This window comes from Hemiscyllium ocellatum, chromosome 7 (assembly GCF_020745735.1).
Source record: "Hemiscyllium ocellatum isolate sHemOce1 chromosome 7, sHemOce1.pat.X.cur, whole genome shotgun sequence".
NCBI lineage: Eukaryota > Metazoa > Chordata > Chondrichthyes > Orectolobiformes > Hemiscylliidae > Hemiscyllium > Hemiscyllium ocellatum.
The window spans coordinates 63,155,420-63,170,636 of record NC_083407.1 but is presented as its reverse complement, the minus strand read 5'-3'; the positions used below and the strand labels follow the sequence as shown (position 1 = coordinate 63,170,636).

Genomic DNA, 15,217 nt, shown 5'->3' with positions numbered 1-15,217 from the left:
TCAGCTTTCGCTGAGTTCGACTATCGCAAGGTCGAGTAGAATGTTTACAAAATTCAAACAGAGATAAGCTAACTGCAAACCTTCATCAAAGCATCATTTACAACGCTCAGCACAGTATTGATTTAAACAAGCATTGTTTTTAAATTTCACAGTAAATGGACAATCTTCCATTACAGGTTAGTTTTGCGATCAGAGATGCACCGAATGAATTAACCAAAATCAGTCCACTTGAATTAATTTTTGGGCATGAAGAAAGAGAATCTTTAAAATTGGTTAAGGAGAAATTAATGCGTCAGAATTCAGAGACGATTCATTTGCACTATGTGTCAAATTTTAGAGAATGATTAAATAGAGCTGGAGAGTTGGCTAGACAGCATTTAACAGTATCAGCGCATACGATGAAACAGGAAGCAGATAAGAAATCATAAATCCGCAATTTTGCAATGGGGATAAGGTATTGGTGTTACCTTCAATAACAGGTGAACTTAAAGCAAGGTTTAGTGGACCATATCAAATCGAGAAGAAATTGAGTGAGGTGAACTACTTGATAAGGACTCCAGACAGGAAGAAATCTGAATGTGTCATGTGAATACACTCAAAAGGTGTTTTGTTAAGGAAGGAAAGCAAGAGGAGAAGATGTTACTGATTACAGCACAGAAGGAAGAATCAAATTCGGAGGATTCTGAATTGGACATTCCTCAAATCAAATTGGATAATGAGGAAGGTGTCAAAACTTGGGATAAATTATTGAGTTAACTTCCACAAGGAAATCAAAATGACCTGAAAGAATTATTACTATCATATGAGGAGAAATGTGGAAATAAACTGGGAAGTACTAACCTAATTGTGCATGATGGAGATATAGAAGATGCTGTTCCGATTAAGCAACATCCTTATTGGCATAACCCTGTAAAGTTGGCACGGGTTCAGAAGGAGATACAGCGCATGGTCTGAGATGGCATAATTGAAGTGAGTTACAGTGACTGGAGCTCACCCATAGTCCTGGTGCCAAAGCCAGAAGGTACCCAACGATTATGTGTGGACTATTGTAAAGTCAACACTGTTACAAAGACTGATGCTTATCCAATTCCACGGGTGGCGGACTGTGTCAAAAAAGTCAGACAAGCAACTTCTATTTCTAAGTTGGACTTGCTCAGAGGGTACCTCTATCAGAGAGAGCAAAGGCAATTTTGGCCTTTGTCACGCTAAATGGATTATATCAGTTCAAAGTCATGCCATTTGCTATGAAAAACACGCTAGCCACATTTCAGACACTGACTAATAAGGTCATTGTCGGATTACCCAAGTGTGTGGTATATATTGATGATCAGGTAATTTACAGTCACTCGTGGAAGGAGCATTTACAGGATTTATCAGACCTGTTCAATCGATTTGGCAAGGCAGACGTGGTGGTAAACCTAGCTAAAAGTGAATTTGCCTAAGCCCAAGTTACCTTCCTGTGCCATGTTATTACACATGGACAAATGGCCCCACAGGATGCAAAAGGAAAGTATTTGGCAAACTTCCCACACCGTCGACAAAAAGAGTAGTACTGTGGTTCCTGGGATTGTGTGGATTTTAATGAAAATGTGTGCCGAACTTTAGATTAGATTAGATTCCCTACAGTGTGGAAACAGGCCCTTCAGCCCAACCAGTCCACATCAACCCTCCGAAGAGTAACCCACTCAGAGCAGTTTCCCTCTGACTAATGTACCTAACACTATGGGCAATTTACTATGGCCAATTCACCTGACCTGCACATCTTTGTGACTGTGGGTAGACCAGAGCATCCGGAGGAAACCCACGCAGACACTGGGCGAATGTGCAAACTCCATACAGACAGTCACCCAAGGCTGGAATCGAACCTGGGATCCTGGTGCTGTGAGGCAGCTGTGCTCAACACTGAGCCACCGTGCTAGCAGTGTGGCTGCTCCACTCACCAAATTGTTTAGAAAATGTCAGACGTTTCAGTGGGCTGTCAAAAGGCATTTTAAAAATGAAGCCATCTTTTGATATTGATTGTTCATTTTTTTAAAATTTGGGAGGTGTCACAAAGCTGGACCCTGTTTTCTAAAAGCTGTTCCTTTTCTCAAGGATACATTGTACTTGATTTTTTTCAGAGGGGTCGTAAATGGGCATGGCTTAGACTAGTTTGGTACAGCGATGAAAAGGATTTTGAGAGGCCTTCTGGTTATATGTAACCAGATGAGACTTCAGGCCAAAGTGGTAATGCTTTAGACGTGACCTGTATAATGAAAGGGAAATAGTCAGCTCTCTAGCTGAGCAGTTCAGTCCAGAACTAGTTGGAAGTTCAGTAGTGAGCTGCGTGAAATCTCGCCCACCCCCCGCCCCTTCTCCCCTTGTAACTTCAACCTGTAAGCATCTGTTCTTTTTATTTAAACTGTGTTTTAAGGCGGTTTGCTTCGTGGCACAGTTGTGTGTATTCGGAACAGTATAATTAAGTCTGGTTTGGATAGATTGACTTCTGTAGGGGTTCTTTATTCTGTTCTTTGTGTTTAATTGTGTAAATTTTGTGAATACATTTTTGTCTGTTTTAAACCTGGTAGTACTTAATTAAATGCCTCTTACCTGAAGGACGTCCCACATGGTAACGTATGTTTATATTACTTAGCTGTTGTGGCGCAGTGATAGTCTCCCTACCTCTGGGCATCCATGAGGTACTGTAGGCCATCATCTGAATTTTGTTCCACTGCATACTCATGGTTTAGTACTTCCCCAATTTATTCCCATCAGCCCAAGAGATCAACCTTGCTTCAATGATGCGGTGGAGTCATACCTACCACAAAGGAAGATTGTTATGCTTGTTGGAGGACAAACATCCAGCCCCAAGGAATCACTGCAGGAGTTTGTCAGGATAGTGTCCAGGTGCCAAACATCTTCAACTTCCTCATCAATGGCCTTCTCGCCCTCACTGGGTCAGGAGTGCTGATGTTTGCTCATAATTTGCACAGTGTTCAGTACCATTTGTGACTCCTCATCTACTAAAGCATACCCATGCCCATCAGCAAGACCTGGACAATTTTCAGGCTTAAGTTGATGTGTGGCTTGAATGTTACTTACTTGAATGTTATGTGCAAGATAATGACAAGAGAGAATCTAACTATTGATGGTATTAAAACTGCTTGATTCTCCCATTATCAACATGTTGGGAGTTACTGTTGATCAAATACACAATTACATCAGCCGTACAGGCATTTTAGCTGGAAGAACAGGTCAGAGGCTACAAATTCTGCAGCACATAACTCCTCTCCTATTTTCCCAGTGCCTGTTCACCATATACAAGGGACACGTTCAGGTTTGTAATGGAATATTCACCACTTAACTGGATGGGTTCAACACCAACAACACTAAAAAGCTTGTCACCAACTAGGCTGCTTGTTTAGCACTCTGTCCACCATCATTAGGATGGCTGTGGGTACCATCTACAAAATGCTCTGCAAGAACTCAGCAAGGCTCTTTTGACAGCACTTTTCAAATTTGCAGCCTCAAAGAGCAAGGGCAGCCATTGCTTGGGAGCCCTTTATCTGCAGGTTCTCCTCAAAGTTGCGCATCCTGACTTGGAACTACATCACTGTTTTCTTCACTGTCTCTGGGTCAAAATCTGGGACTCCCTTCTGAACAGTACTGCAGTTTATGCATTCTAAGGACTGCAGCTGTTTAAAAATGCAGCTCACTACCCCCTTTTCAAGAGAGATAGTGAATGATAACAAATGCTGGCCAAGCCATCAATGCCCACATCTCTTGCATGAAAGCAAACAAAAGAGAGCTGATGACACTGCAGGATGTATGCAAGAGACCATCATAGATTCTTTCACAGGGAGATAAAGAAGTAAAAATGAAATGTAGGATAATAGAAAATGCAGAAGCGAAAGGGCATTAATGTTAGGGGATTTCATCTATCCTGCTTGTAACTGTGATACATTTAGTGTGAAAGCTACCAAGTGCACAATTCTTTAAAATGCATGAAAATATTCTTTTGCCAGAATGTAACTGACTGAATAAGAGAATGCACAGTTCTGGATATAGTTTTAGGAAATAAATCTGGTGAGGTTGAAGAGGTAGAATTCGAGGATATTTTAGTGGTGATGGACATAATTCAGTTGTGGACAGAAGAGTCTTAACATACGCTGGTTGTACAATACGATAAAGGTCGGCCAAGAACAAAAGTTATGTACTCGAGAAAGGCCAATTTTACTAAGCTGAGCTGTGAACTGAAAGAAGCTACATGAAGAGAAATCAATATCAAAGCAGTTGATGTCTTCATGTAAGCAACAAAGAGGGTTCATAACACATTCTAATGAACAAAGAGGATCAACATTCCCAAATCAGTCCTCCTGAGTGTCAAAAGATATAGTATAGGGTAAGGCAACAAAGTTCATTTCTGATCAGAAACACTCCCTACTGCAGAAAATCCGGAGTGTAGAAAGTGCAAGGACAATATTAAAAAGAAAACTACGAAAGCAAAAAGAAGTGACGAGAAAATATCGGCCTGTTAAATCAAGAAGAGCCAACAACATTTCCAAATACTTAAAGAGCAAAAAGATAACTAAGAAAAGTGTGGGAAGGGTGTGTTATGGACTAGGCTAGGCGAGTCAAAACGTTCTTAAGCAGGCAGCCTGGGCCATAACTTTGCAACCTGTTTCAGTAAGTATACAGTGGAAATCACCCAAAGTGAGTTAGCTAAGTTGACTAACAGGTTTTAAAACACAAAAAAATTATTCACAGCATTACACAATAAAACAAAGAACAGAATAAAGAACCCCTACAGAACGCAGTTTATTCCTAACTAGACTTAATTATGCTGTTCTGAAAATACACAGCAGTCCCAATAAGTAAACCCCCTTAAAAAGACACAGTAAAAATGGAACAATTGCTTAAAGGTTGAAGTTCGAAGGGCAGAAGGAGAGAGAGTTTCCCAACCTGTTTCCAAACAGCTGAACTACTAACTAGTTCTGGACTGAACTACTCAGCTAGAGAGCTGACCACTCCCCTTTCATTATACAGGTCACTTATAAAACTTTGGCCTGAAGTCTAATATGTTTACATATAAACAAAAAGCCTCTCAAAGTCCTTTTTCATCTTTGTACCAAACTAGTCACCATGGAACTGGGAGCTGTTTACGATTCTTCTGAAAAAAAAACAAGGACACAGTATCCTTGAGAAAAGGAACCGCTTTTAAAACAAAAGGGACCAATTTTATGACAGGTGCAAGTTAGGTACACACTAGTGAAATAAATACAGGGTATCCAAAGCTAGAGTACATGAATGACCAAGGAGATTGATGAGCAAGAAAAAGGAGGCATATGGTGCATACAGAATAATAATAGCAATAGAAATCAGGAAGAATATCTCAAATGCAGGAGAGAGAGAGAGATTCAGGCTGGAATAGCAATTTTTCAAAGTGCTCAGTAATAGTATGTTCCAGTGAAAAGGAAGAAACTTAAGAAAAGGGGTCATCTGCCATGGGTATCTAAGGAAATAAGGGATGCTATCAAATTGAAAGAAAAGGTGTACAAAGTGGCCAAGAACAGCAGGAAACGAGAAGATTGGGAAAACTTTAAAGGTCATGGAAAACCACAAAAATAGCTATGAAGAAAAGTAAGATAGAACATGAGAAAAAACGAGCACAGAATATAAAGACAGATAGCAAAAGCTTCTATAAATATATAAAACGAAAAAGAGTGGCAAAAGTAAACACTGGTCTTTTAGAGGATGAGATGGGCATTGAGGAGGGACCTTATAAAAACACTTAAAATTATGAAGGGAATAGATAAGATAGAAGTAGAGAGAATGTTTCCACCAGCAGATAAAAATAGTACAAGGGGGCAAAGCCTCAACACTAGGGAGCAGATTTAGGACTGAATTGAGAAGGAACCTCTTCACACAGAGGGTTGTAAATCAATGGAATTCCTTGCCCAGTGAAGTAGTTGATGCTACTTCAGTAAACATTTTTCAAGCTAAGATAGATTGTTTTTGAACAATAAAGGAATCAAGGGATACAGTAAGAGCGTGGGTAAGTCCACAAAAAGATCAGCCATGATCTTATTGAATGGTGGAGCAGGCTTGAAGGGCCAGATGACTTACCCCTGCTCCTATTCTTATGTTATGAATAAGGAAGACTAAGAGGAAGCATGACGAAAGGATGGCAGACTGCATTAAAACAAGTAGTAAAATATTCTTCAAGCATATTAATAGTAAAAGATTGGTGAACGATAAAGTGGGGTCCATAATGAACAAGCAGGGTAAGGTACTCATTGAAGTAAAGGATATGGCAGAGGTACTAAATGAATATTTTGCTTCTGTCTTTACCAAATTAAAAGATGGTGACAGAGGTCAAGATAAAAAAAACGTATGTGCTGAGCAACTGAATAGTATAGTGATAGAGAAAGAAGAGTTGCTAAAAAGGCTGGCAACACTCCAGGTGGAAAAGTCATCAGGCCCGAATAGAATGCATCCCAGATTTAAGGGAGTTAAGGGAGCAAATTGCTGTGCCATTGACAGAAATTTTCCAGGCCTCTCTGAACACATGATTAGTCTGCGGGGACTGGAGGATTGCAAATGCAACACCGTTGTTTAAAAAAGGAACAAAGGATAACTCTGGTAACCTTAGACCTATCAGCTTGATATTAATATTTGGGAAAATTGATGGAGGCCATAATATGGATTAAGTAAATAAACACTTAAAGGTGAGATAAGTGAATACTAGACAGTCAACATGGCTTTATCAAGGACAGGTCATGTCTGACAAATTTAATTACGTTCTTTGATGAGGTGACACAAGCAGTGCATGAGGGTAGGTGCTGTAGATGTTGTATATTTGGACTTTCAGGAAGCATTTGATACAGTGCCACATGGCAGATTGGTGAGCAAATTAGAAATGTTTGGGATTGATGGTTCTTTATCTGAACAATAATGTATATGAGTTGACTGCACAAACAGATATAAAAGAATATGATTTGGTAGATATTATACAGACATAATTGCAGGGTAACAAAGGACCTCAGTATTGAAGGGTTTTTGACATTCTGGAAGAACCGGCAAAAAGGAGTTGATAGTGTAGTTTTGTTACTAAAATATGGTATCAGTGCAGTGGTGAGCAGCGATAGGTGTAATGTTCATTTGAAGCTTGAAAATATTATCTTCCACTTTCAGCAGTAAGTAGAGTGCAGAGTGCCTTTTAACAGCTTCATTTCTTCACTTGTGTTTGAGATGTGGATATTGTTGACTGGGCCAGTATGTATTACCCATGCTTAATTTTATTTAGAGCTTAAGCAGTCTCTTGTGCACCAATTAATTTCATCACTACTTTTTAAAAGCAACTTAAAAATCAGGATAAATAATGAAATACAAAAACCAAGCAAATAATCAACCTACTTATCAATGAAATCTTTTAGTATATCGAGGATATATACAATTTGCTGTCTTTATAAGTATTTTCGGTTGTAATATGTTTTAGAAATACACACCAGTTTGTTCAACTAACTTTAATTTAATAGCAATGAAATTGTATATTCCATAAATTTGAACCAACCATAGTTTCTAAATGTAGCAAACCTCATAAAAATATATGAATACAAATTTGAAATAGAAGCTGTTCTTCATAAATTTTTCAATAGGCTAAGACGTTATTCTGAAAATATTTAGATTAATGTTACATAGGAAACTCGTTGGTCTTTATGGACCAGAATCTTTCTAAAGAGCATGTACACTGACACTCATATATAAATATGTTGTCCCTCATTTATATTCCTATGGTGAACTGAATCATGTTACTTAACTGTCTTGCCTGCTGGTCTGAAATTTCAGTTCCCGCATCATCGCTGGTAGGTTTTGGAAGTTCAATGAATGTAGCAAACTGCCTGAAAAATAGAAAATTCTCTTGTCACAGAGAAGCTCTTATCAGTACCAAACAGATGACAACATACAGAGAAAAAATAATCATTGTTAAATTACATTACTGGGAGCAACAGAGAGGATTAAGACTGCATTTAAGACCTCGGTGGATTAAACTAATGACTTGAGGATAATGTTTGATAATTTCTTGGAATTTGAAACCTACACACAGAAAAACATTCTGTGTTATTGAAGAAGATGCTTCAACACAGTACATGTTTTATAAGTGTAAAGGAAATATTTCAAGTATACTTTCTTCTGTTTTTCTTCAAATATAAGATAGAATGTTTTTTTTCTTGTCATGGTTTCATTTTTATATATATATATATATATATACCTTTTTAAAATGAGGCACATAAAGACTGAAATAATTTCAATTTATAAATTGTAAATGCATTTTAATTGAACAGGCTGAATTTGGAGCTTGAATTGGTTCATCGAGGAGGAAACTTGTGTTTAGGAGGAGCAAGTGCTACAACAAAAAGATCTTGTTTAAGTAAGTATGCACATTGAACAATAGTTTTCAATTAGATAGTAGTCATTCAGCAAAATTAAGCGTACTTGCTGATTCCTGTGTGTGATAAGATAATTCCTCATTTTACTTGTTCCCAAGTCAGCCTTGTCAGTTTGAGATGGAAGTTTCCACTTTCTGACAGAATACCACACTACAATTTAGGAATGCCACGCTTTGAAATGTTTTTCCAACCTTCTCCAAAAAAATAAAGCGCTCAAATGTATTGATATTTGGAATCAATCAAAGTGAATGTGTCATGAGATCTTGCTATGAGGATGGTACAAACTTAAATTTACATCAAGACTGTGGTGGTTTTGTCAGCTTATATCCTGCGGGTATGTGGAGGATTGCAATTAGTATGATCACAGTAGCAAATCCATAAATAATTTGATCTGTGATTTTTTAATATGTTTCAGGGAGTATGGATATTAATGGGTAGGCCTGCATTTATTGTCCACCTGTAATTGCTCTGGAGAAGGTGGTGGGGAACTGCAGCCTTGAATTGTTCACTGCAGTCCTTAGAGTATAAGAACATACACAATGTGAGTGGGAAGGGAGTTCCAGGATTTTGACCCAGCAGTTGGGCAACAATGTTATAGTTCCAAATCAGTTTGGTGGGAAACTGGGAGGGAACCCTACATTTTGGTACATCTGTCCTTCTAAAACATAGAGTTTGCACTTTGGAATGTGCTGTTGTTAGGAGTCTTGGTGAGTTCCAATATTGCATGTTGTAGATTCACCGCTACTACTGTGTGATGGTAGTGGAGGCAGTTAAAGTTGAATGTTGTCTATGGATCGCCAATCGTTTGCTTTATCCTGAATGGTGTTGAGCTTGAATGTTTCTGCACCTGTACTTACTAGACAAGTGGAGAATATTGTGTCACACACCTGTCTTGTGCCTTGTACATGATTGACAGACATAGGAGAGATTGTAGCGAGTTCATTGCTACTGAATTCCTAGCTTATGATCCTTTTTTGTTTTCAAATTAGCAAACATCTCTACTTCTGACTTCCTGATAAAGGACAGGTCTTTGGTAATGCAGCAGTAAATGACCAAAGCAGTGCACTCTGTTGGGAATAGGAGAGACAGAGTGACAAAACACTGAACTGGAAACAGAGACAGAGAAAGAGAGACAACACACTGAACTGGGAATAGAGAGACAGATGGACAACACATTGAACTGGGAGTAAGGAGAAACAGATTGACAACCAATGAACTATGAATGGAGAGTGAAAAAGATGGTTGGGCCTAGGACACTAACTTGAGGAACTGCTAACCTGATATTCTGTGGCTGACATGAATGACCTTCAACAGTCATAACCACCTTTGATTGTGCTAGTTATGACACCTGCTAGCATAGAGATTTCTTTCTGATTGCCATTTACTCTAGTTTTATTAGGACTTCTTAATGCCATATGCTCCCTTGATGTCAAGGGCAGTCACACTTGACTCATATTTGGTTTTCACCACCTTTTTCCATGTTTGAATCAAGCTTTTAAAGAAGAAAGGAACTGAGTGAATGTGGCAGAATCCAAAAACCAGACTGATGTCAATGCGCAGGTGATTTAAAAGTGCCACTTGATAGCACTGTCAGCAAAGTAGCCAATTTTCCACATGTCTGGCAGAGGTCAGAGTTTACTATACTGGAACACAAAGAGTAATCAAATTGATAAAATAACTAGCACCTGTGATGCTGGAGACCTCCAGAGTAGGCAGAGATGAATCATCCACATGACGCTTTTGGCTGAAAATGGGTGCGAATTCTTTACCCTTGACCTTTGCACTGATGTGCTGGACTCCTCCGTTATGAGGATAAGAATATTTGTGGAACTTTCAACCCACGTGAGTTGTTCAAATGTCCGTTGCCATTCATGAGTGGATTGGCTGAACTGCAAGGTCTTGGTTGAATCCATTGGTTGTGGGATCAGTTAACCCTGTCTATAACATGCTGCTTCCATTTGGCATGCAAGCAGACTTGTGTTGAAGCTTCACCAGGTTGGCAACCTCATTTTTAGGTGTGCCTGCTGTTGCTTGTTACATTAATATTTACTATGGAAGGCAATTGGTTGATAAAGTTGTTATTGGATAATCATTAGTAATTGGGTAAAGTTAGATGTAAGGTGGTTTTGTCTGCGCTTGTATTACTGAAACCTCCTTAATTGGAGTCAATAAACTTCTAGAATTGGACTAACAATCAATGCCAAATTATCTGAATGTCAGTTTTAATCTTCATATGAAGTGCCATTTTTCATTTTGAAATAGTCTAGGAACATTTGCATTTCACTACAGGTCATGCAAAGTGCTGTAATTTTCCAACCCCTCATACTGCAGTGACCTTGCTGCTTTACACAATGTGTACACGATTCCTGTCACTAAACGTTTTGAGACCTTTTTGGCTTCTCACCCACACTTATCTCTACATGCGAGAATCAGTTTCTCTGTCTTTTTAGCCTTAAGAATCTAATCTGATGTTTTAGCATGGATGTGATTTCATGTTAAGCTTTCATATAAATTTTCAAAGGCCAACAGACAGCTTCAGGAAACCTGACAGGCCAAAACAAAAACATACACTAGAATGAAGTCTTTTCCGTGAAAGCTGTAATTGTAGCTTCTCCTTAAAGAGCACTGCATTTGAAGATTTTTTAACCATATCCTCTATTTTCTATGTTCTATTTTGATGGAAAGTAGAAAATCTTTCACCATCTCATTCTGAAGCGGGTTCTGAACAGATATCTTCTGATTGGTGTACATTCCATCAGGAGATTTCCTTTGGCAGAGTGGCATTTGAAGCACATTTTATCCGGGTGTACCAAGAATGATCTGTGTGTTGCATTCATTGTGCTTAATGTATTATTCATGTCACTGTAAAACAGTTTTGTCAAGTTCTCTTCTTGGAAAAGTTTCACCATCAAATGATCTTGGAATATTACATATGAAGTTCCTAGACTCTGAAGTTTCTACTTAGATTATTCAGACTTTTCTGAAAATAGTGCTTTTTCAATATTTATTCCTCAAGTTATGGGGATGTCAGAATCAGGTAGCACCATGACTGCTGCCTTATAGCCAAGGACAGGTTCAATTCCGGTCCTAGGTTTGCACATTCTCCCTGTGTTTATGTGGGTTTCTGTCGGATGTTCCAGTTTCCTTGCACAATCCAAAGACTATTTGAGAAAATTAGGAGATCATTCATCCCCGATTTGAAAAGAAAAGTGCAAGCATTTTAGAAAAGGTAATATGGGGGACTTCAGTTATCTGGTTATGTACTGGAATAGTGGTAGCATTAAGGGAAGAGAGAGACTAGCGTTCTTAGATTATGTTCAAGTGAATTTTCTACAGCAGTACATGTCAAGTTCAACAAGAAATGAGATAAAAGCAGAACGTGATGGCAGTATCTATGGGAGACGAGCAAAGTTAATGTTTTGAGTCCAGTCTGACATCTTCAGAACCTGATGCCTATCAGACTTACCAGGAAGTTCTGTTTTTATTTTGAATTTCCAGTGTCTTCAGTGCTTGGCTTTTAACAAGAAAATGAAGACTACCAGAACTTTTGTTTAAGATGACAGCGGTAAACAACAATGGGCAATCCAAAGTAAGAATACTTTGCCGAGGTATAGTTGATTTCAATGGGCAAGAAAGGAGCTTGATAAGTGGAGCCAAAGGTTGACATGATGAACAGTGGCTGAACAATGGGCTACCTTCAAAAAAGAACTTTGAATACAGTCGAGGTACATTCTCTGTAAAAGGAAAGTTAGGACCGACATATCTAGAGTTCATTGGACCAAAAGAGGATAGAAATTAAGAGAAAGAAGAAAATGTATGCCTCTCTCAGGTGCGAGAAAAAAAAAAAGAGATTTCTGAAGAAAGTTGAAATAGTAAATCAGAGCAACAGACTGATTATGAAAAAAGACTGGCAGCTAATAAATAGGGGAATCCCAATGACGACTTATGAGAACATAATAGAAGAGTGGTAGAAGGAAGAGTTGAGCTGATTAGGGACCTAAAAGGAGATTTATCTGTAAATACATAGCTGTGGTAGGAAATTAATGTTTGCATCTGTCTTTAGCAAGAAAATCGATGTTATCCAGGGTTGCGAATACAGGGAATGAGATTTAGTCATTACAAAGATTTCAAATCGATAATGAGGAAGGATTGGATAAACTGTTGGTTCTGCAAGTTGATAAGTCACCAGAACCAAATAAGATGCATCTGTACACATGGAAGGAAGTGAGAGACAAAATAGCAGATACTCTTTCAGTTTTCTCTAGATTTGTGGGTGATACCAGAAGACTGGAGAATTGCAAACAAAGTTTTGTAAATTTTGAGAAAATGCCATAATTTGTTTGGAAGCCCTGGGCTGTGCATGCTCAACTAAATGTTAGAATAAAAGGGTTTCTCTAAGTACAATAGAGCCCCTCTATCTGAAGCAGCTCCTATCAATAAATGTTGACTACCAGCTCACTTGCAGCAGCATTACTGGTATTGCTCTGAACTCTCTTCCCATAAGGAATGTCTTCATGTTACCTAGAATGATGAGGGAGTACTTTGGCTTTGAAGACCATTCAGAGCAGGTTCTCTAGGTTGATTTGTGGGATGAAGGGTTGTCATATGATAAATTAGAACATAACAGGACTATACTCTTTGGGCATCAGAACAATGAGAAATGATATGATTGAAACTTCTAAGATCCTGAGGGGATTTTCTGTTGAGGGAATGTTTCCCTTATGGGGAAGTCTACAATTGGAGTACATTTTTAAAATAGTATCTCTCATTTAAGACAGATGATGTGAGATTTTTTTTAGAGCTTGTTAGAATCGTGCAGTATAGAAGAAGCAGTGTTTTTCCCATGTTCATCAGTATGTCATGTGGAACCATGTCGAAGGTTTTGCTAAAATCCAAATAAACAATATAACTGCACTACTCTTGTCTACACATCTGTTTACCACCTCAAAGGTTCAATCAAATTTGTTAGACATGGTCTCCCTTTGTCAAACCCATGCCGACAATCCCCAATGAAGCCTTGCTTTTTCAAATAGTTTCTGGACCACTGATATGAAACACACTGGTTCTGAAATTCCCTAGTTTTCTTCTACCACCCTTCTTGAAAAGTGGAACCGCACTTGCTGTTCTGGCATCTGCCCTGTGGCTAGAGAGGAATTAAAAAATTAGATCACAACCCCTGTAATTTCCTCCCTTGTCTTTCACAGCAGCTTGGGATACAGCACATCTGGACCTCAGGGTTTGTTCACTATTAAACCTGATAAAATCTCTGATACCTGTGTATTCCCTATGTCAAAATGTTTAAGAACCTCACAGGCCCTCTTCCCAAATTCTATATCTACATCCTTCTCCTTCTCCAAAGTGAAGACAAATGTGAAGTACTCATTTAATACCTGACAAATGTCCTCTGGTTCCACTCTTTTCCTTTTTATCAGTCTTATATATACCTGGATATCTAGGGTTCTCTGACCTACAGTTCACCCTAAAGGGAACAGGTCAGGCCTGTACTCTCTCCAATTCCATGGCGAACTGATCCTTCCCTCACCTCACTGCTCTGCTGTAGATTTTTTATTCCTGCCTACTCTGATCAAATCCGTTTTCCCCAATGCAAAATCCTTTATTGTAGATCATTTTTGTCCATAACTGGTTAGCACTGCTGCCTCACAGCACCAGGGACCCAGGTTCAATTCCCACCTCTGGCGACTGTCTATGTGGCACGTTCTCCCCCTGTATGCGTGGGTTTCCTCCCACAATCCAACGATGTGCTGCTCAAGTGAATCAGCCATGCTAAATTGTCCATCGTGTTTGATCCTTTAGTCAGGGGTAAATATAGGGTAGGGGAATGGTTCTGGGTGGTTACTCTTCAGAGGGTCCGTGTGGACCTTTTAGGTCGTAGGACATGTTTCCATACTGTAGGAAATCTAATCTAATCATAACAAATGCGAAATGTATCCTGTTGTGGCTGCTATTGCTAAAACACCATCTCAAATACCTTTCTGGCTTTGTTCCCCAGAATTAGATCCAGCACAACGCCATCCCTTGTAGAACCATCTACATATTGATATAAAAAGGTCTCTTGAATAGATTTCAAAAAATCTGCTCCCTCGATCTGCCAGATGAAGTGGTGGATTACAACATTGAAGGGGTATATGAATAGGAAGGCTTTAGAAGGGTATGGGCCAAATGCTGGCAAATAGGATAGATTAATTTAGGAAACCTGTTCGGCATGGATGAGTTGGACTGAAGGTCTGTTTCCATGCTGTACATCTCTATGACTCAATAAAAATGTTGGGTATGTTGAAATGCCCTGATCAAATTACCCTCTTATTGTTTTGACACACCATGGGTAATTGTGATTGCCCCCTTTTTATTCGTAAGCTTTATCCACAAAATCCTCATTTGAAAATCCTTCCCAGATATCATCCTCCACACTGCAGTTACTGACTCCTTAATTAATGAGGTGCAACACCACCACCTCTTTTATACCTTTCCCTGTCCTGCCTGAAAATCCTACACACTCGAATGCTCAGTTGCCAGTCCTAGACCTCTCTCAATTATGACTCTCTGATGGCAATAAAATTGCAATTCCATGTATCAATCCACACCCTTAACTCCTCTGTCTTAACCTATAATACTCAAATTAAAGTAGTGGCCATTTTGCCTCCATTACTCCCTTAAAACTCAACATGCCTGAACTCTCTTGCCTTGGTTCCTTTATTAAAGTATTTGATGTCCATATTGCATTAATACTCCATGTCCCATCCCCCGTTGAACTAGTTTTAATTCCTCCC

General features: G+C 38.9%; 1 protein-coding gene across 4 annotated transcripts in view; it reads left to right on the top strand.

Moving 5' to 3' along the window:
- The window catches only part of ubr3 (ubiquitin protein ligase E3 component n-recognin 3), a 362,664-nt gene that overhangs the window by 264,981 nt on the left and 82,466 nt on the right, over positions 1-15,217 (top strand). For all 4 annotated transcript variants that reach the window (XM_060827270.1, XM_060827272.1, XM_060827271.1 and 1 more), the window contains one exon: positions 8,325-8,410. In XM_060827270.1, the coding sequence (XP_060683253.1) occupies positions 8,325-8,410 (86 nt within the window). The remainder of the gene's footprint in view (positions 1-8,324; positions 8,411-15,217) is intronic.